At 44.4% G+C, this 20,132-nt stretch overlaps 2 protein-coding genes across 9 annotated transcripts; one reads left to right on the top strand and one right to left on the bottom strand.

The window, feature by feature from the left end:
- Window positions 1-571: 571 nt before the first annotated feature.
- Window positions 572-7,494, bottom strand: HNRNPH3 (heterogeneous nuclear ribonucleoprotein H3). 8 transcript variants are annotated; one of them, XM_050305807.1, is made up of 10 exons: window positions 7,282-7,441; window positions 6,212-6,348; window positions 5,540-5,678; window positions 4,854-4,996; window positions 4,324-4,410; window positions 3,888-4,003; window positions 2,590-2,725; window positions 2,337-2,417; window positions 2,166-2,252; window positions 572-1,876 (listed from the first exon to the last, which is right to left on the bottom strand). In XM_050305807.1, exons 2-10 carry the CDS (start codon window positions 6,327-6,329, stop codon window positions 1,800-1,802), a joined length of 984 nt encoding a protein of 327 aa, XP_050161764.1. In that variant the 5' UTR covers window positions 6,330-6,348; window positions 7,282-7,441; the 3' UTR covers window positions 572-1,799. The 8 variants fall into 8 exon arrangements, with proteins under 8 accessions (XP_050161764.1, XP_050161763.1, XP_050161762.1 ...); XM_050305806.1 differs by having other exon boundaries at window positions 4,809-4,996; window positions 7,282-7,440; XM_050305805.1 differs by lacking the exon at window positions 572-1,876 and having other exon boundaries at window positions 1,924-2,252; window positions 7,299-7,444.
- A 611-nt stretch (window positions 7,495-8,105) lies between these two features.
- Window positions 8,106-19,302, top strand: LOC126634907 (phenazine biosynthesis-like domain-containing protein). The gene is made up of 9 exons (XM_050305794.1): window positions 8,106-8,242; window positions 10,315-10,414; window positions 11,283-11,381; window positions 11,671-11,780; window positions 11,930-11,959; window positions 12,256-12,344; window positions 12,876-13,048; window positions 14,156-14,218; window positions 18,026-19,302. The coding sequence occupies exons 1-9, from the start codon at window positions 8,159-8,161 to the stop codon at window positions 18,136-18,138; spliced, it is 861 nt and encodes a 286-aa protein (XP_050161751.1). The 5' UTR covers window positions 8,106-8,158; the 3' UTR covers window positions 18,139-19,302.
- The last annotated feature ends 830 nt before the right edge of the window (window positions 19,303-20,132 follow it).

Genomic DNA, 20,132 nt, shown 5'->3' with positions numbered 1-20,132 from the left:
GTGTAAATGCTGCTCAGGTGAGGTGGGAGGTTCCTGGCTGAACGCTGCTCTCGTTCCAGGGTGAAGGGGCGGGCCAGGCCCGAGGGATTCCCTGTCCAGCACTGTGGGACTGCGCTCGGGGGGGCTGGAGCCAGAGAGCTCTGTGCAGGTGGCCTGGTTGGAAGAACAGCTCAAAGCAGGGCCACCCTGCTCTCCAGAGGTGAGTCCCAGCAGGTGTCAGGTGTCCCCAGTGAGGCAGAGCTGGCAGGCTTTAAGCCCCCTGCTGTGCCCAGGAAGGCTTCTTTCAGCCCCCACTCTGCTCTCTGCAGTAACGGGGCCTCCCTGTAGCTGGTTACCTCTTGTCCTGAGCACTGCCATTTACAGCACCAGTTCTCAGCACCAGACCAAGAAACCCATCGGTCTGAAGAGCGCTGAGTTCCAATGGTTACAAACTCCTCTTCCCTCCCCTTCCTGGCCAAAACTGCTGCAGTGCTTGGAAAGCTTCCTGTGCCAGTTACCCTTTCCAGCTCTTACTTCCAGTCCCTTTGACCCCCCCAACACATTCTCTGGTGAAATAAACTCCATTCTCCTCTCCCACAAGAAGACATTTATTACAGATATAACACAGTACTAGCAAAACAGGTGACAGACTTGCAATACCCAAGATCACATTTGACATTTTAAGGGAGGCATTGAGGACAAAGCAGTTAATTTGGGAGATCACACTGGCTCAGAAGAATAAATACCTTTTTCCATTACACATCAGGTATGTTAAGTGTCTTCAAACAATAGTTTCTTACATATCTTACATGTCACAAATGCACAGAAAGTTTTATTGTTTGGGTTGTGTTACTGAATAGTATTGGGCCTACAGATATTTTAGAGATCTTGGCTTCTAAGGAGCTCATCTGTAGAAAAGCTTGGCAGATTTTCAGCAAATACAGACAAGTCAGCTCTGAGCAGCAAAAAAAAGCTGAACCATGTCTAAATACAATAAATTCAAGAAAGAAAAGTCTAACTTGCTTCCAACTCCCCACTCTTGCTGAAAGCATGTTTGTGAAAAAAATACTAAGAAAAAGCTTCCAAGTGTTTGACCTATGTCATGTGAAGGAAAAGCTGGGCTGCTTTGCAGGCTACGTGTGTGAAGTGCAGGCTCTGGAGCTACAGCAAAGCATGGAAATGAATGTGGTGCTTGGTTCTGTGGAGCAGAAAGCAGAGGTACTGCTTGTTCACACAGGTGTGGAGCTGGTGGTGGTGGATGTGCCAGCAGAAGGAAGGAAGGAAGGCAGAACAATGACTTTCAGCCTCCACAGCTTTATGCTGTGGTGCAATTATTACATACAACTTATCAAAAGGGTTTAGGAAAGGCTTTAACCAAATAAACTAATCTATGCATCTATCTTTTTCCCCTTAAACAAGTGAATGTTTCAAATTTGTTCACTAAACCAAGATTACACAGAACTCAATCAGTGTTCATAGGAGTTACAGTACAACCACCTTTATGGAACCACAGTACAACAACTTAAACCGACTGTAGCCTTGAATATGTAATACATCCTTAGGAGTAACTAGTATAAAAAGTATCAACATCAGTGGTTTGAATATAAAAATTTATTTAAAGTCAGAGTATGCAACAAATAAAACCTACAGAAAACAGATTTTCCCATCACAATCTGTTGCTTACCAAATAATATTGTGAAAACACATTCCTTCAGTCATTATAAAGTTCTTAAAATACAAAAGAAATTAAATTTTGTAAGAAAGTCTAGTAGACCAGAGACTGTTTCTTCCAGGGTGTTTTGCAGAAGCAAGGCTATCCTTCAATACATCCCACGCCATCCTCCTCCACCCATACTGCCTTGCCCATAGTATCCTCCACTATTTCCACTGCCACGACCTGCAAACAATTGACACAAGGTCACGCATACATACCTTGAAAAAAGAAAAAATGGGATGGGTAATGCAGCAGATGACAACTTACACAAATGCTACTCCAGCACCGCTCCCTTAACCAGCAGCTGATGCAGCAGCACAAGGTATGAAGACCCCAATGCTTCACAGTTTGAATGATTTACTGCCCCCTCCTTCCTTCCTCCCAGCCCAAAGCCCACCCTGCCCAGTGTGTGCCAGCAGACAAGCACAGCAACCCCTTCCCAGCGGATGTGCACAACAGAGCCCGCACTTACTGTATCCGCCCAGGCCATCCGGAGTTCCGTACCCGCCGCTGTAATTGCTGCCCATGCCCATCCTACCGACCGAGCCGTAACCTTGATCTGTAGAGCCAAAAGGGCACCGTTACAAGCCTGCAACTCATGAGACCTGGCAAAACAGCAGCTAAGTGTGCAATCCATGCGTACCCATTCCATCTCTGCCGTAGCCTCCCATTCCAGAGCCACCTCCAGCAGTGGAATTCAGGAACAGTTCAATGTATCGATGCTCTGCAGGAAGCAAGACAGACTTACTTTGCATTTTGTTTCACAAAGTGCCCCCCACCCGCTTATTTGGAGGGGAGAGAACAGCACCAGAAGGCGGGTGTGCCAAGGGGTGGGCCTGCTGGAGCCCCCCCCCCGCTGGAGCCCAGCCCATGCAGCCGGGAAACACGACACTCACGCATGTGGTTCTTATCCTTAGACATGGCAGCTACTGCGTCCTCGTGTGTCACAAACTCCACGTCTGCCTCTCCTGTAGCTCTTCCATCTGCCCCAATGTCAATGTGAACTCTTATAGGGTTCAATGGCGAGAAAAACTAAGAATAAAACAAAAACAATCACTTTAATGTAGAATTCAAGCCAGGTATTTTTTTCCATCCCCATGGCTAGTGGTGCACGGCATCAATTAGTGTCGTCCTACCACACTAGATTTAATTACTCATTTCTCAATTACAGGGATAGGGGACCTTCAACATTGGGTCAACCTACACTTATAATCCATTATTACTACACAGCTTCAAGAGCTGCAGCTATAGAGCTTGAGGAGCTTTCTTTGAAAGCAAATATACAAACAACTCCAGCCCACACACACTGCTCTGAGCAACACAATCTTATATGATGCCATCCTGGGCAAGAAAAAAATTAATTGGTTTTTATTTGTCTCTGCTGCCCATCAATCAGACTGCTCTTCCTCACTATTCCAAATCAAAGCCTGATGTTTGGCCCTTGTTGTCATGGAGTCATTAGACTAAACAATTGAACTGAAACAAGAAAATCCATCTGTATTGAAACCAACCAATCCACCCCAAAAAAGAGACAGCAAGCACAGGCTTAAGAATGGAATTCTTATATATATAAAAATAAAATATACAGGTTCAAGTGACAAGACTTCCTCTTCCCAAGGGCATGTTATGTTTAAACCAGGCCTTGTATCCCAAAAAAGCTTTTCTCCCTATAAACCCCACATTACAGCGACACAATACATTCCCAAAATCTGCAGATGAAAGGGATGAGGGTGGCAGATAAAAGCCCAAGTAACAGGATACCATCCCCTCCAAACACAGCTCCCTTCAGCCTTCACACCCTGCCCCTCCTAAAGTAGGCTCAGGTCAACAAATAAATATGCAAACTAAGCTATCTAAGTTTCACATCTGCTGTTACTTTCGAAACCAAATAAGCTCTAACAAGTTCTGAAAACCTTAAAAAGAGGATACTGACAGCAGCAACTGTTGTCTCTGCAATACACCTTGTATGGAAACACAAGAGCAGCAAGTACAAGGATTAACGTTAAATCAGCTTTGCTGACCCCTCTGGTGATCCCACCTCAAACTCCACCTTTAAAAGCTCGTTAACTCTGTGCAGCTCACAGAAAGGGCCATGACTTCATGGAGCAGGTGTAGCAGCCCCTAGTTTTGAGAACTCTAACCCAGTGTGACCATGCTCCTGGGAGCAGGAAGCCCTTTTCCCCGTGGTACTTACGTTCGCAATATCGTTTTCCGTGGCTCGGAAGGGCAGCCCTCTCATGTGAACAAAATGACCGCCACCATGGAACCCCGACCCTGCATCTCCAGCTCCATAGCCATGGCCTCCCATGCCTATTGGAAAACCCAAACCAAAAAAACCCACACACCTCTAAGATCATGAAAAGCCAAAAGTCATCACTGTTTTTCTGAAAGCTCTGAATTATAGCACTGAACGCTCCATGTTTACAGTTCCCATGTACCAGCCCAAGCCTTAACCAGAAGGCATCCTAAGCCATTTATTTACCCTTTCTTACTTGTCCCCAATTCCCTTTTTTAAACAAACTTCTTTCTTTACAAAATAGCATAATGAAGCCATTATTTGTCTTGAAAATACTGTCTTACAACTCAAATAAGAGCAAAAACATTTTAAACAAGCTGATAATTTCTTTTACCTCTCCCATCCCTCATTCTGTCGTCATAGCCGTCGTTTCCATAGCCATAGTTATTATAGCCACCATAATCATCAAAGCCACCATATCCTGTGCAAGGGAGAGACAGAGAGGAGCCATTACATTACCGCTCAGCATTCACAGAGCCATGCACAACACTCAATTCTGCAGTCTTTGGGCACCCAGCGCTTTGCCAACAGCCTCTATGGACTGTTAAACCTGGATTTCTGAACACGGTGCAAAAGTACATTTCTTTTTATGTAACAGACTGAAACATGCAAACGAGAGATCAAATTCTGCTGAAAACAGTTTCGTTATTATTTACATTCATCTTAAATAAGAAGCCACATTTTCTGATACGCTACGAGTTTTTTTGAGGTCAATCCGTCCAACCTAATGGGTGTTGCAGCTACTGCCATTTTGTTATTTCTTGACAAGTATGTCAGAAACATGACACAACAGAACCTCTGTTCATTAGGTAAACATACCACCGTCATATCCACCACCTCCTCGACGCATTCTGTCATACATACTTCCACGCCCAGCTCCATAATAACCCCCTCTTCCTCCTAATGGTCTATCATATGGTCCAGGTCGCTGTTGTCCCATCATTCTTCTCGGCATGTCAGAGAATCCTCTGATTTCGCTCTTACTACTTTTGAAGATTTCAATGTATCTAATAAAAGAGGATTTTCAAGGCACCAGTAAGAACACAGGCAGAAGCTGTTGGAATGTCACAAAAGGCCATACTACATTTTCTATGACTAAAGGTACAAGCCAATAGCAGTGACTAGAGAGACCATACAACTTAAGTTTCTCCTCAAAACCGTAAGAATCTTAAGTGTATTCAAAACCCCCACTTTACAGTGGCAAAAGTTACTATGTGAAAATTCTAGCTGTACAAATTAGGCTTAAAACATGTCTTTCCAGTATGAGAAACATACTGTTGAAAAACAGTGTCTGGCTATACAGCATTTATCACAAATTACCCTACACGAGAGCGATTGAAACAATTTTCTGAGTTTAGCAAACTACCCAGAGCAATACTGTCTCCCCCACCCCCCAAATCTACTATATTTCCCAAATTAACTTAGGATCAGTTATAAAAATTCTTAAAACCAGCCAATTTCCCAATGGTCCCCAACCCCCCAAAAGCATTACTGACCCACAACCCCCAAAAAATAAAGATTTAACACCATCCCAAACTCTCCATCCCCACCTGTGCCCTATTCTTTCCTTGTGTTTCCCCAGAGCATTTTCTGCTATCTCCTTTGAAGCAAACTGCACGAAGGCCTCCCCTGTGCTTCTCCCCTGGTAGTCCAGCGTCAATGTTATCCCATTTGGCACGATTTCCAACCCTTTAACCCAAGGACAAATAACCCCGTCAAGGGGAACAGTGTTAAAGGCTGAAACATTCCCATCTGCAGCAAATACTTAAAGCATATCTAAACAACAACAACGAAAAAGAAAACCACCTCGTTTTCCCCATCACCCAACAATACAAGCCCATGATCTTTCATTAAACATTTATGGATTTAGCCATACTTCTTTTCTTGTTTAGACTATGCAAAAATACAACCGCCTAAGTTACATGAAGAAAATATTGCTACCCATCAAGCAATTTAACTGATCCAAATGCTAACATTCAGGTTACCCCAATATGCAAAACATGTTTACCACCTCGATAAAATTAGATATATTCTGTGTTTTACTACATCTCTGGTTATTTGCGCTTCATTTACAGGGCATAATTCTTACTTAAGACAAACTAACTCAACACAATGCCTCCCATCCTCCCCATTACCCGCTATTAAAAATGTGCAAAACACGGTGTTAAAGACATAAGAAAGCTCTAAAGAAACCCACTACACTTCGACTATACTGGAGGTACCTTGGAAAAACTGAACAATCTCTTCTTTGCTGCAACCAAATGGCAGGCCCCGCAGTCGTACCACCGTCCCATCATTGGTTGTATCATTGGGCCCATTGTGTTTGCCACTCCAATCCATCTTTTATTTAAAACAAATCCTAAGAAAAACCGAAGCAAAAAATGAAGAGAATTGAGATTCCGTCCATGCCTAAGTCCCTCCCTTCAAAGGAAATCTGGCGGGTTTTCTTAGATAACAAACGCTATGGATAACGAGCCTGATTTCTGTCATGTGGGTAGAACTGCCGTGCCCGGCCCGCTCGCACACACGGACACCCCTCCGGCGGGGATGTAGCAGCACGTGGGAAGGCCCGGCACGTAAAGCTCGGTATTTACTCAGAGCACATTTCATATCCGCTCCGTAAGGCTTTGTGGGGTTATGGTGGTGGGTTGGTTTTTTTCCTTTTTTTTGACGGAGTGTTTTTTTTTTTTACCTTTTTTATAAGCAAAACACTTAAGGAGGGGGCTGGAACCACAAGGCCTTCCTTTGTCTGCCCTCAGCCGGGGGCGGTGAGGGGCGGTGGGTGTGCGAGGGGGGCGTGCGGCGGGGGCACCGCCACCGTGCCACAAAGGGAACCGCCGCAGCCGCCCCGTCAGGCGAGGAGCCCTGGCGATGCCGCCTCCCGCCGCGCTGCCGACAGCGCGGCCCTGACCCCTCGCCCGCTCCCCGCCGCCATTTACCGCGCCTCGCCGGCGCGCCCGCCTCCCGCCCTCCCCGCTCGGGCCGCGATACTCGCCGCGCACCTCTCTGCCCGCCGGAACTGAGCTGCGCTGAGCTGAGCCGTGCTGTGCCGCCCTGCCCGCGTCCCCTCGGCCGCTCCGGGCCCCCCGCCCGCCGCTGTCCCGGGGCCGACACCGCCCTCGGCTCCGCCGCTCAAAATGGCGGCCGCGATCGGGAACGAGGCTCCGCGCCGCCCCGCCCCCCCCGCCGGCGCGCGCCGAGCCGGGCCCGGCGCCGCGAGGGCCGCAGGGACCCCCATCCCATCCCATCCCCCTCCCGCCCCCGCAGCCCCGGGCCCTGCGCCCCCGCTCACCGCTCGCCCCTCCGCACCCCTGGTGTGCCCCGGCAGCCGCTCGAGCCGGCAGGACGCGCCTGTCACTCTCTCCCAGGACCGGCTGGCGGGACCCGCACCTGCGCAGCGCCCTCGGGCAGCGGAGCGTCCGGGCCGCGCGACTATCGCGATAGCCGCCCCGCGCGCCGCCTCTCCCCCGCCTGGCAGCACCCGCGCAAGCGCGATGGGGGGCGGTGGCGGCGGGAGGGCAGGCGGCGCATGCGCGGTGCGGAGGAGAAGGCGGGAGGGGCGGTACCCGCTGGTCCTTTCGCCGCCGCGGGGCTGCGGGGCGCGCGCGCTCGTGCTCGTGCCGCGTGCTCGGGCACGCGGCCGCCGCCGTGCGTTTTGGCGCCACGCGGGAGCGCGCGCGGCCCGAGCATCGCCTCACGCCGCCATCGCCTCCGGTCGGGCCCTGGAGCGCGTCCCGCTCGGGGCGCCCCGCGGCTCCGGCGCAGCCGTGGCAGGGAGGCTGCATGGGCAAGGCTGCCCGGGGTGGGCGCACGCAATGGCTGCCCGCGGTAAACCCGCGGCACCGCCGGAGCCCGGCGGGATCCCGCCTCCCTCAGTGTGGGACGCGCCGGGCCGGGCGCTGTGCTGGGAGGGCCCGTGCGGGCGTTCGGGAGCTGGTGGCGAGCGGTGCCAGAGGGAGGCTGAACTCTGTTTAAAACACCAGTGCAGAGCGCCGGGGCCGTGCAGGGAGGCTCAGTGTGGTCTGGCGCTCGGAAGTGACGGGATGGATCCGCTGGCTCCTCCTGCCCTCAGGGAAACATTAACTTGGAGCTCTGCTGTCGTTTGGAGTAGAGCAGGTTAGAAAGCACCTTGGCGGGCACAGCCTGCGACTGAACAGGCTGCCACGACAATGCAAATCCCAGTTTTTACGGTTGATGCCTTTACAAACCAGCCATTTTCTGGAAATCCTGCGGCAGTTTGTCTGCTTGAAAATGTAAGTGAAAAAAAACAAAACCCCAAACCCAAACAACTGTTTCTTGAGGTCCTGCAATGACATTTGCCGTTGTGTCCTTGGCCTGAGGACTCAGCACTGTGTTAGACTTCGCTTCCTTCAGTCGGGAGCGCTGCTGGGGGGGATTGTTTGCTGTTGCTCCAGAATAGAGAGGACTTAGCACGGGGGTGCTCCTTTTGCATCAGAACGATGTCACACAAGACAGACACCCTTTGGATTTTGTGTGGGATTTAAAAAATATCTTGTAATGAATATACTGGATGTATTCTGAGTTAAGTCAAAAAGAAATGGCTTAATTTCTTAAGAATGATTCAGAATGAAGATTTTGAAGGATTAAGAAGGATTCAGAATGAACAGTTGGTACTAACTGGTACTGATTTCTACTAAAAATAATTATTAAATGGGCATTAGAAGTTTGTAGTCCTTGTATTATTTGTGTAATAACTCCTGATGAAAACTGGAGTACGAAAATACATGTTGAATAGTCAATGGCAACAGCTTGTACTGATGACACGAATCTTTTCTGGATGTTCCTATGTCTACCTCCATCTCATACAGCATTGCCTACTCACCAGGACAGCTAAAGCTATGACTTGAGAACATCTCACTTCAGGGGTATTTTTGGCCCCCTAAAATCTAAATACACTCTGAATGATCTGTGGTTTAAACCTGTGAGCTTCTGACTGCGTTTTTATGTTAATTTATTTTATTACACTAAGATATTGTGAGGACAGTTTACTTGCACGGTGCCTTTGGAATGCGGACGTTATAAAGTATTTTCTACAGTTCCTGGAGGTAGAGGTTTTGGCGTCCAAATTAATGCTGAGATCCTACTTTAGCATTTTATTCTAAGCTTCAAGAAAGCACGGTGCAGCCAGCAGCAAAACTCCTCTGTTCCCTTCAGAGCCTCGGCAGGTGCTTTACAGAAAAAACGGAGAGTGCTGCAAGAGTGGCAAAACCAGCCCTTTCTGTGTTTCAGAGGTGCCACAGGATGGCAGTATTTCAATAAAGTTCTATGTTATTAAAAACGTTATTTTTGACAACATTTTTGTTGGTCTTTGTTTTAGGATCTCTATGGTAACTGTAAATAACAGAACTGTTTTGCTGAAATAAAGGAGAGGTGCTTGTTACTGTAAAATGTTAAAATGTTTAATTCTATACAATTTAATCTGCAAGAACAGGTGATTGTACACATTAGGAATCGGTTTGTATCTCTGGTATGGGCTTATTGGCTGAAAAGGCTTAGTTGTTAAAGGAAATAATCAAAGTTCGGAGGGCAGATTTTTATCTCTCAGAGGTTGAACCTGAGCAGGTCCCCTTAGACCTTTGTTTCATTTGAGTCTCAGTATTTTGAGGATCAGATTCTCAGTCCTGGGCAGTCAGCAGAACTGTGGGGAAAGCAATGGGCCAAGGGCCAGGTAGAATGTTCTGCACTCTCTGGGGCTCGTGTATCTTGGGATCAATGTTCACTGGTTTAGATTGACACTGGTTTAGGGCACTTAGTGAACTCCAGCTTTTGTGTTTGGGGTTTTTTTTCAGTTTCTCTCTTCTCAGGCCCTCCCTACTCCTTGTATTGTTCTTGTTTAAGGAGTGGTAGGGAGGGCAGGGCCCTTAGGGCTGATCAGCCCCCTGGGATGTTCCATCACTGCAGAGCTCATGCTGGTAGGGATATTTCAGAGTTATAAAAAGAAAGTTTTAATTAATTTTAGGTTATGTTAATAATGACTTCTCAGTGTGACTTTAATTACAACTTAAAAAGTCAGGCTTGTGTTCCTGGAAAGACTGAGTTTAGTTTTTTGGGTGATTTAATTTTCCACGTAGTCCAAGAATTTGGAAACCAATAGGACAAATATTAGAAATTCCCATGTATCACAGTGGTTGAACTTGTTATCCCAGTTTTATGCTTAAAAATTTTTTAATCTCAGAATGTATTTTTAACTGTAACTGCATCTATGTTTTATTAATAATAGAAAATGAAATAACTGTATGTGACAGAAAGATTGATTCTTCATTTTTTGTTCTGCTTTTAATTGGATTTGTTGTTTCATCATTAGGAGTTGGATGAAGCTTTGCACCAGAAAATCGCAACAGAAATGAACCTTTCAGAAACAGCTTTCATCAGAAAGCTGCACCCTGGAGATGACTTTACCAAAAGTGAGTTGGTTCTCTATACCCCCCAAAATATCTAACAAGGGAATAGAATGACACTTAACCCCTAAAGGGGAACCCAGCCTGCAGGTGTGTAGGGATCACAACCACACCTCTGTAGGATTGCGTAAGACACAGGGACACAGAGGCTTATCTTCTAAATAAGACCTGTTCAGGAAAAAGGAAAAATCTGTGCATTTCTTAGAGTGCTCAAAGTTCTATCCATTTTGGATAAAAATTAAGGCATTTTTATATCATAGAGACACAAGAGAACTTAGAATGCCACCACTTCAAGAAGCTGTTCAGTTCCACTTTTCACCTGAAACAGCCAATAGATTGTGATGCTTTCAGTTCTCTCAGATCTGTTTTTATTTTTCCAGACTGTTATCCTCTTCTTTCAGTTAGAACAAACAGTGGCAGTTTCTGATTCTTACATTCCCAGTTTGTTTTCCCCTTTTCCCAGACTATTTTTCAGTTTTTTGGGAGATAAGTTATGAGTTGAGGCTGTCACAGTTTGTTGGGTTTTTGGTTACCACTGACATTTCAGATGTCCCTGGTTTCTGGCTCCCCAGCAGCACCAGAGCTGCTCCCCATCTCAGGGATGTGCCTGGTTCCCAGGCTGGAGGCAGATCAGGAGCATCCTTTGGCTGCTCTCCTTGTTAATAGTAGAGTCCAGTTGCTGACCCGATTAAGAAATTACAGCTGTGCCAAAAATCAGTGCAAAATGGGTTCCTAAAAGTGCATTTAGGACCAAGACAGATCATAACATCATTTTGATTAACTGGAACATCACCACTCTATATATAAAGTGTGGAGATAAAAGGAAGAAATGGACTCTTGCACCTACTGATGCTGCATAAACTTTATTTTGCAGGTTGCTGCTTTGGGCTCAGGTGGTTCACCCCAGCCAATGAGGTTCCTCTCTGTGGTCACGCTACACTGGCATCGGCTGCTGTGCTGTTTCACATTCAAAGTATGATTGCAATCTAGATATTTTATATACATCCAACATTTTAGAAAGTTTACTTGTAAGTGAGATCTGTAGTTTCTACACCAAAGGCAACTAAATATTCAGAACATTTAGAGGACACACGTGGAGACACCGCTGGTGTCTCGTACAACTGCTCTGTCATTATCTGGCTGCAGTCTGATGCCTACAGTGCTTAATTAACCTTTTCTGAATGTGCTGAGCTACTGCAAGAGCTGTAAGACTTTGGATTCCAATTCTTGTGTTTGCTAATGTTGCAATGTTCTGTGTCTAGAAAATCCAAATCCAGTTCTCACATTTGTGACCCTGAGCGGGGAATTGAGAGCCAGACAAGTGAAAGATCACATTGTCCTGGACTTGCCACTTTATACAGCCTACCCCCAGGTCAGTCCAAGTTTTATTCCTGATAGGCTTTCAGGGGAAGTGTGTGTTGATGTTTGTATGTGTATGTAAGGATATGTGTCTGTAGTTGCATAAATACATGCATATATATATTTTATTTTTTACAGTGCTTTTTTTTTTCTCTTCTTCAGGTAGTTGAGGAAGTAGAAGAATTAATAAAGGTAAAAAAAGAATGTCTATAGTGTCTTAGAGGAACATTTGTAATAGCTCTACTTGCTTTTATACGTTAAGATGGCTGAAAAATGGCAACAAGGCCCTGCTTGTTCTACTCCTGAACTTGACACACCAAACTCAGTGCATTTCCTTGTCTTGCTTGCCTATGCTAGAGAACCCTCTGGGATGACAGACCTTACATGAGGCTGTTGTAGCAGGGAGTGTGTTCCCCAAAAATGTGAAGGAAACAGCATTTCATATTCCAGTGGTGACGTTTTCCTTTGTCTCCTTTTTTTTGCACCAGGCAGCAGTTGGTGACATGAGTGTTCAAGATGTCCGTTACTCTCCTGACACAAAGAACCTGTTAGTCTGCCTCAGTGACGCTTATGAAAGGTGTCTAATACTTTTATTTAAAAATCAAGAGTAGAGAAATTGAGTGGGCTTGTGTAATCTCTGTTCCTTACATACTAGGTACTTCTATCTAGTTTTAAATCAGGTAGAGATTAAAAATTCTAAAGTAAATTTCTGTATTAAATAGTTATTTTATCTTCTACTTTGAACTTACTGAACCTGCAGAGGTGAATAACATCCATCCAAAATCTGTTTTGAAGAAAAGGAGGTGTAGGAAACAGTTTTAACCATGGCGTGTTTCCCCCTTCCATCTGAGTGTGAAATGATCCAGTGAGCTGGCAGGAAGTTGGGAGTCCTGCTTAGATTCAGAGCCCATTGACAGAATGCCAGGGATTCTTACTGCCAGTGGACTGTAATCTGCTTTCACATGCTGAACAGCATTGTAAGTAGCTTTGTAGAGAAAATTCCGATTCAAATTATTCCAAAGCATTTGTGAATCTCATAGAGCTGAATGTCATTGTTCATTCAAGGATGATTTAGATATATATTGTAATTTTTATGATTCTGTCCAAGGTCTGTGTTGGAAGAACTGCAAGTGAGTGCACAACGCTTTTTGTCAGCTGAAAAGACAGGAAAAGTGAAAGGGCTCATCCTCACTCTTAAGGGAAATTCCAGTGGGAAAGGCCATGATTTTTACTCCAGATATTTTGCACCTTGGTATGGAGTTCTGGAAGACCCTGTTACAGGTAAATGTGTGTGAGATAAGCAACTCTTCCTTTTGTTTCAGTTCAATCAGAAGTTTATTATTAAACTTCATGAATCTGTTTTTGTTCTTTGGAGTCTCTTCTAACTTAGTGTTTCATGTGGACAGCAGGAGTGTGCTCAACTGAGAACTTTCATGACTGATGGCAACTCATTCAGAAAAAATCAAATCATCTTCTTGCTGTCATTAGGCCAGACATTCCTGTGTTTTTTTCAGTTTCTAAATGGCTGAGGTTTTCTAGGCTTGTTACAGGTCCTTGCTGCTCTTCTTCCATCTTGAAGTGTCCTTTCTTTTAGGGAAAGAAATCTTTTTATTGTGTTGCCCAGGTGTGCTTTTAACAGTGTTAGGGCTTTGTATTCTGTTTCTCTTTTGACAATTTGTTAGTAAGGCCTGGTGTCCTTGAGCCTGAGAATTGGAGTTCCTTTGGAGTGGGGTTTTCAGCAGGGTCCTTTCCCCCAGCTGTTAATGGAGCCTGAAGCAGCATTTCTAGCCATGAATCTCAGAAGTCATCTGAAGTTTTTTAAGCTATTGTTCAGGAAACAAGAAGTTGTTCTGTTAATTTTCAGAAGTTGTGGTGAGACCTTGAAGATGTTACTGAGTTACATCCTGACAGTTAACAGCATTCAAGACTGAAAAACCTCCCAAGGAGAGGAAAAAGTTTTGTTTTACACAGTGACTGCTATCCACCTGTTGCTACTTTTAAAAAATACCCAGAAGCTTATTCAGATATTGGATGGGTAGCTGTTCATGTTTCACTGAATAACATCATGTTTAGATGAATAAGATTTTGAATATAGGATTTGGAGATTCTGTTATTAGGAAACTTCAGTTTTAGTAAACAAATGAGTACTTTGGCTCAAGTGTCATAATTGGTACTATTTGTTATTCCTACCAGTGGTGGCTAATGCTGAAAGCCTCACCTGAACAAAATTTCCATTGCAGCCAGAGGATGAGGAAGTAATACTGCTTTATTTTTTTTCGCTAGACACACATGGCACTTGATTTATGACATTTACATTTTGCCTGTGCTTGCTTTATAAAATAGTGATTGTAATTTAATTCTGTACTTTGTTTTCCAATTTCTTTTAAGGGTCTACCCATGCTGTTTTAAGCAGCTACTGGTCAGAAAAACTGGGGAAGAAAGAAATGCTTGGTAAGAGAAACTGTTTTATGGCAAAGCTGCCCTTTTAGGTAAATCCACTCACTAGAAGAGACAAGGTTGCATTACTACAAACTGCAGCACTAACTCCCTGTCCATTTTCTCAGTATGAGTAGAATACTCTGTCATATTTTGCATGTGAGGTGATCTTTGATAAATTGCTTTCTTTCCTACCCACGGACATGGCATGTCCTGCCCTCAGGGAGTTGCAAGTGTTGTTTTCTGGATCTTAACTCTCTGCAGATGGTTTTTGATTTCAGCTTTTGGATTTTAGTTCTCCTGACCTTTCACCCCAAGTGAAGCTTGGTGAAACTCAGGTGATGTTGTTTATGTGTTTTGATTGGGTTTTACTTTCCTGCTTGGTGTTTCTGGGTTACATGTTGGGTGTTGGGAACAGGTATCAGTATTTTCATTAATCATGTACACCTTGAGCAGTGTTTTCCTTTCCTGTCCCCTCATGTCTATTGAGACCAGAACAGCTCACATAACTTCTGACTCATTTTGCAGTTGTCTTAAGAGTTGCTCCAGATTTATCCTTTCAGTGACTTATTCAGGAAACTTAGGGTTTAGAATAGGTAGTCTTGTTATAGCGAGGTGAGAAGAGAATGTATTTTTAATACCAATTTTTTATCTATGCATTTAGGTATGAAGATAGTTTTGCTCAGGCTTATGAATTTTGATGTGGTAGTCAGGCAGGAGATAAGAAATAGCAGTCTCTTAGGTTACAGGAACAGAAAGAACATGACTGACCTTAAATATGTAAGAGTGGGGATGTGGTCCGTGGGCATCAGCAGGTTTTATTTATTTGTGATTTTACATGCAGGCTTACTTTTAAATAATTAAGCCTTAAAGGAATCTGAGATGACTGGACCTCTTAAAACAAAGAAAAGATTTATTGGTATTGTTTCAATCAAGGGGATGTGCTTTATAGCCCACATATTTGTTGTTAAGGAAGAAACTCAAGGGAAAGAAAACGAGAGAAACTGTTAATACATGACAACACTAGATAAAGAGGGATTGGGTGACCCTTTGCTTCTCCTGTCTGTAGTGCTTTGCCAGAGAACACAAGAGCAAGAGAAGCAACACAAAATTCCCTCATCCCCTGCCTGGTTCCCCTTTTGAAGAAACTGTCTCAAGCAGCAAAGGCAGTTATGTTGGAATCAGCCTCTCTAATGTGTTCAGCACAAAAAAAGTCCTGTCTTTCCACAAGAGAGGTTTGGGTTCTTTTCACCTTCCATGCAAAGATGTCCTGAAGCTTCTTCTGTGGTACAAGTCATACAGACCGGATTTAAATACAAGTTAGTTTGATCCTTCCTGTCTTTGGGTTCTCTTCCTACTTTTATTAGACAGAGTTGTCAAACAACAACCACCCCCAGTGACCACAAAGAGAATTTTCCAGCTGAAATACTTTATGATCTTTCTTGAGACTGTGTACATGTCCCTGAATTTAAGCTGCTGGCTAAATCAAGGTTCAGTATCAGTCCTTGCCTTTCTTTCATTTGAGGAGTCTCTGCAACGTTTACAGTCTCTTAATTCAAATGTGTAGACTTTCCTGTTTGTTAATGAGTGCAGAGTATAGCAACTGTCTGTGTATCCAGCCCTTCACAGGGTTTGCACATTTCTAAGGTAATATTTATAAACGTGCACAAGGAATTCCATATAACCAAACGGATTAGAGAGGGCTTCCCAAATTCCTGTGATGAAAAGAGGCTTATCCAGGATAATTTTTAATCTCAGGGGAAGCTCAAGGAATCTTGCTGTACCTGTTTACTTTGTACAACTGTGCTAATTTGTGGGGAAATTTGGTTCTTGTTACTACCTTTTAACTTCTCTGATTCTTTCCCAGTACAGAACAGCTTAGACACCAAACAAAAAACACCACCAACAATAACAACAACAAAACAAAAAACCCAGAAGAGGTTGCTTCATGAAGGTCCCAAAAATCTCTCTGTGCTTACATTTTTGCTAATTTGAATTCTCATGAAGTCAAAAATTTTGCAGAGTTGTAATCACAGCTTTCATCTTTTCCAAGTAATCCCAACGTACAGATTGACAGTTCAGGGCATTGAATTTAGCTGCTATATATTGTTGTTACAATTGGACGTATTTGTTTTTATGAAAAAGATGTATAAAATCTGCATATAGAGCGAGGCTTTCAGAGTAAATGTGGAATGGACACGCAGTAACTTTGTGATCTGAAAGGTGAGTGCACATCAGAGACTCTCTGCAGAGGCACTGCTGTTCCATGAAAACCTCTGGTTACTGAAATGTGCCCTGCAGGCCTGTTTGCTCTCAGATAGAGTGTGAAATAGCAGTGCTGCAGTGGGAGAGAAAGAACAGATCAGGTATTGTTTTCATATCAGCTTGGCTGAACCTTCCTTTTGTGGATTATTTTTTGTTTCTCTTCTACTGCGGAAGTTTCTTTAAAAATAAAACAGATGGGCCAATATGAAAATAATCTCAGTAATCCTGCCATGAAACAGCCAGTACTGCTTGAGCAATTAAAGAAGAAAGAAAGCAACTCCAACCAACCTGTGAAGATTAGAAATAATCTCTTTAATTTTAATCCAGTCTCATGAGGGAGCTTAACTGTGTATTCTCACCTGGCAATACCAATTGATCAAATTTAGCATAGCTTGAATCTTCAAGACTCAAAAATATTCAGTGGAAGCAATACTCCATTCCTAGATGATGTTTGACAACTTAAAAACAATACCCTGAGGCTCTGTAAATGGAGAAGAACAGAAAGTATCAATATAAATCTTTAGATAGGTTCTGTTTCTGCTCTTTTAGAGTGTCTGCTTTGTCTGAGAATTCACCAACCTGAGCCAAGAAGAGCTTTCTTATCAGCTGTGGCTCAGAAATAGTTTGACAGTGTCCAGCACACCTGCCATCTGCAGCCTGTGCTCTACAAGGCCTGAATGCAGTTACCCTGTTTATAATAGTGGGGTTGAGAGGGAAAATGTGCCCTTGAGCTTTGAACAGCTTCTGTAGCAGTTGGAAATTCCTTGAGCAAGGAGACTGGACATTGATGCCTCTTCATCCATTTACAACCTTTTACAAAAGCAACTCCATGTCAAACTCAAACCTTTTCTAAATACCATCTGAACTGAAATGGGGCTGCTGAAATAAGTTACAGACTCCACAAGTGAAGTGAACATTATCATCCCACCTGAGTATGGCTCAACAGTTCAGGCAAAAGCTTAGTTCTGTAATCAATTACAAGGCTGTTTCTACTTCAAGTTTATCCAGTTGTATTAAATTATGTACTCAGGATTCTATAAATCAATGTCTGTTCCTGTCTCTGGAAGAACTTGGTGTCAGTTTGTGACAGCTGAAGCAGCACTGATGTTTCTTTCTAGACTTTTCCACTGCCTGTGTGAGCTTATTTACCCCTTAGCCAGACACATTCTTTGAATGTGATATCAGCTTCAGATGTTCAGTGCCAGTAAAATGGTTCTTCATTCTCTTGGAGATAATGCTTGGTGTTCTTCCTTCTGACGTCCAGAAGCTGTATCCTGAGGGATATCCCAGGGAGGGAGAACTCAAGGCTTCAGTTGGCTGCAGCACAGCAGCCTCACAGCTGGTGTTAAGCAGCAGGTTTGTCAGACTGAGGAGACAGGTCCAGTTGGAAATACACCCCAGCTGATCTTCATCCATGAGGACAGTTCATCCAGGCTGTCCCTGGTGCAGTGTCTGCTCTGTGCAGACAGAGAAGCCTCATTTCCCGCAGTTTTCCATGATTTTGAATCCTTTGTGACACACTCTGGTTTTTAACTGTGGGTTCTTGTTTCCATGCAGCCTTTCAGTGTTCCCGCCGGGGAGGGGAGTTGAAGATTTGCCTGCGCAGTGACGGAAGGGTGGACATTGCAGGGCAAACTGCTGTGGTGCTGCAGGGAAACCTGACTTTCTGAAGGAACTGGCACTGATCTCCCACACCTTCCTGGAACTCCTCTTATGCTGATTTTATCTCAGCTCTAGGCAGTGAATCCCCACTGTTGTCAAAAGTCTTTGATTCCTTGTAGTCCATTTTAAAAATGGCTTGCAAATACTTGTGATCTTCAGGATGCTGGGTATTGTTTTCTTCACTCTTAATCTTGCCACTTCATATATTCACTGGCCTCAGAGGATGCTCAAGGACAGCTGTCTTGGTTTTCTGCTTCTTGGATTGAACTGTAAACATTTGTGATTGATAAAATAATCAATCTTTTCCCAGAATCAGAATTTTCCATAAAATCTGACTTCATTTCTTTAAAAAATATTTTCTCTGCCATATATTAAAATGATAGTCATGTTCATTAATTTACTTGAATCAAAATATGACAAGATACAAATATTTTGGAAGTGTGCCTGTGGTTCTCTTATGAGCAGCATTTTTCAGAGATGAAAGGCATTGCAGTTGCAGCTTAGTCAGTGCTTCTGACGAAAGGGTTAGCAGAGAGATTTCCAAGATTGTAAACTCTGCAAGGAAAGGTTACTGTTCCAGCAATGCCAGGTGCTTTGCAAAGGCTGAAGATTTGCTCCTAAACTAAGAGTTCCTTCTGTAACTTTCTTCCTGAAGTGCCGCTTCAGATTTTGTTCCCACAACGTGGGTCTTCTCACATGGATTTGTTAGGAATTTGAACTGTTTCAGTTTCTCCAGCTGAAACTGCTGTCCCTTTCAAGTCACCTCTGTCCTGAGCTTTGCTTCAGTTCTTTCTCTATGCAGTGTTTCAGGGTGAATTGTTTTAAACTCAAAGACACTTCCATACTGTGGGAACAGCTGGATGTCAGCCCCTTAGAAATGAGGAGGAACTTAGTTGTGCCAAGTTCCCTTATTTCCAGGTATTTTGAGTTTTAGCATAACTTGGAACTTAGATCTTACTGAAGTCTGAGGAGCTGGAGACAAGCAACATGCTCAAATTGCCTGTTTATCCCTAAATTCAGATTTTCCCTTTTAATCGCCAAATCCCTCACTTTCCCCCAAACATACCCCTTTAACCCTAAAATTGATATTTTTGCTCCAAAATAACAGAATTATGTCTCAAAATCAGGAGCCTTATCTGTTGATTAAAGACACATTTCTGTATAGCCTCCCACCTGAGCGCTGGTGATTTTTCTGTCCTGAACAGAAACGGAGACAAACTGGTACTAAAATATACAAGAAAATGTTTTACGCAGCAGAGACACTGGTTTGGTCAGGAAATTTCGGTAACAAGTATCTTTAAAATTTATGGGCTTTGTTATTAGTCTTTTTGAGTAAGCAGGAGGTGCCAAAAAGAGTTGGGGTTTGTGAACAATGAAATCTGCAAGGAGCCAACTTAAAATGCCCCCGGATTGTCTCTGGTCCAACTTGCATGGACCAGTCACCTCATCCAGGACTGTCCAATCCTGCTGGGAATGCCTTGGACCACCATGTAGTGTCCATTCCGTGCTGGTAAAGACCCCTTGCAGGCAGGGACAGGGAAGGGCAGAGCCGGCTAAAGCCTGGTGTTCCCTGTGCTCCAAAGGTGAGGGATGTAAAGGTGGGACGTGCTGTTGGTGCAGACCCTGCTCTCCAGGACTGTGATTTTCCCTCTGCCCAGCTCTTCTGTCCCTTCACTTGGATTTTGCCTGGAGCTGTGGAGTGCCAGGGGCAGCACAGAGCCGATGTCCCTGTTGGTCCCCGAATGCCCAGGACTGGACACACAATAAATAACAGGACTATGGAAATCCATAGGCTCGGGATTCCCGGCTTTGTAATGGTAAAGTTGGGTGGGGCAAGGGGCGGGGGCTGGGCGGGGCCGTGGCTGTTAAAGGAATGGCTGGGGCGGTGCCACCATCAGTTTTTGGGCTCACAGAGGGATCCAGTGCTGCGTTTGCGGGGCTCGGAACTGAACTCGAGTCCTGCGATTTTGGGCTCACAAGCAGAGCCCTGGAGCTGTCTTTT

The sequence above is a fragment of the Myiozetetes cayanensis genome, unplaced genomic scaffold (genome assembly GCF_022539395.1).
Source record: "Myiozetetes cayanensis isolate MyiCay16 unplaced genomic scaffold, myiCay2020 scf10, whole genome shotgun sequence".
NCBI lineage: Eukaryota > Metazoa > Chordata > Aves > Passeriformes > Tyrannidae > Myiozetetes > Myiozetetes cayanensis.
The sequence above is the reverse complement of the archived record's forward strand: the minus strand, read 5'-3'. Positions and strand labels throughout refer to the sequence as shown.

What these genes read in the sequence shown, in the direction of transcription:
- HNRNPH3 (XM_050305802.1), bottom strand. Translation starts at nt 6,329, where the DNA reads ATGGATTGGAGTGGCAAACACAATGGGCCCAATGATACAACCAATGAT. An exon ending in AAGGAAAGAATAGGGCACAG is followed by an intron (nt 4,997 to 5,539) that starts GTGGGGATGGAG and finishes CTCTTTTATTAG; the next exon opens with ATACATTGAAATCTTCAAAA. An exon ending in CGGAAAACGATATTGCGAAC is followed by an intron (nt 2,726 to 3,887) that starts GTAAGTACCACG and finishes TTTTATTCTTAG; the next exon opens with TTTTTCTCGCCATTGAACCC.
- LOC126634907 (XM_050305794.1), top strand. Translation starts at nt 8,159, where the DNA reads ATGCAAATCCCAGTTTTTACGGTTGATGCCTTTACAAACCAGCCATTT. An exon ending in CAGTTTGTCTGCTTGAAAAT is followed by an intron (nt 8,243 to 10,314) that starts GTAAGTGAAAAA and finishes TTTCATCATTAG; the next exon opens with GAGTTGGATGAAGCTTTGCA. An exon ending in GGGGAAGAAAGAAATGCTTG is followed by an intron (nt 14,219 to 18,025) that starts GTAAGAGAAACT and finishes GTTTCCATGCAG; the next exon opens with CCTTTCAGTGTTCCCGCCGG.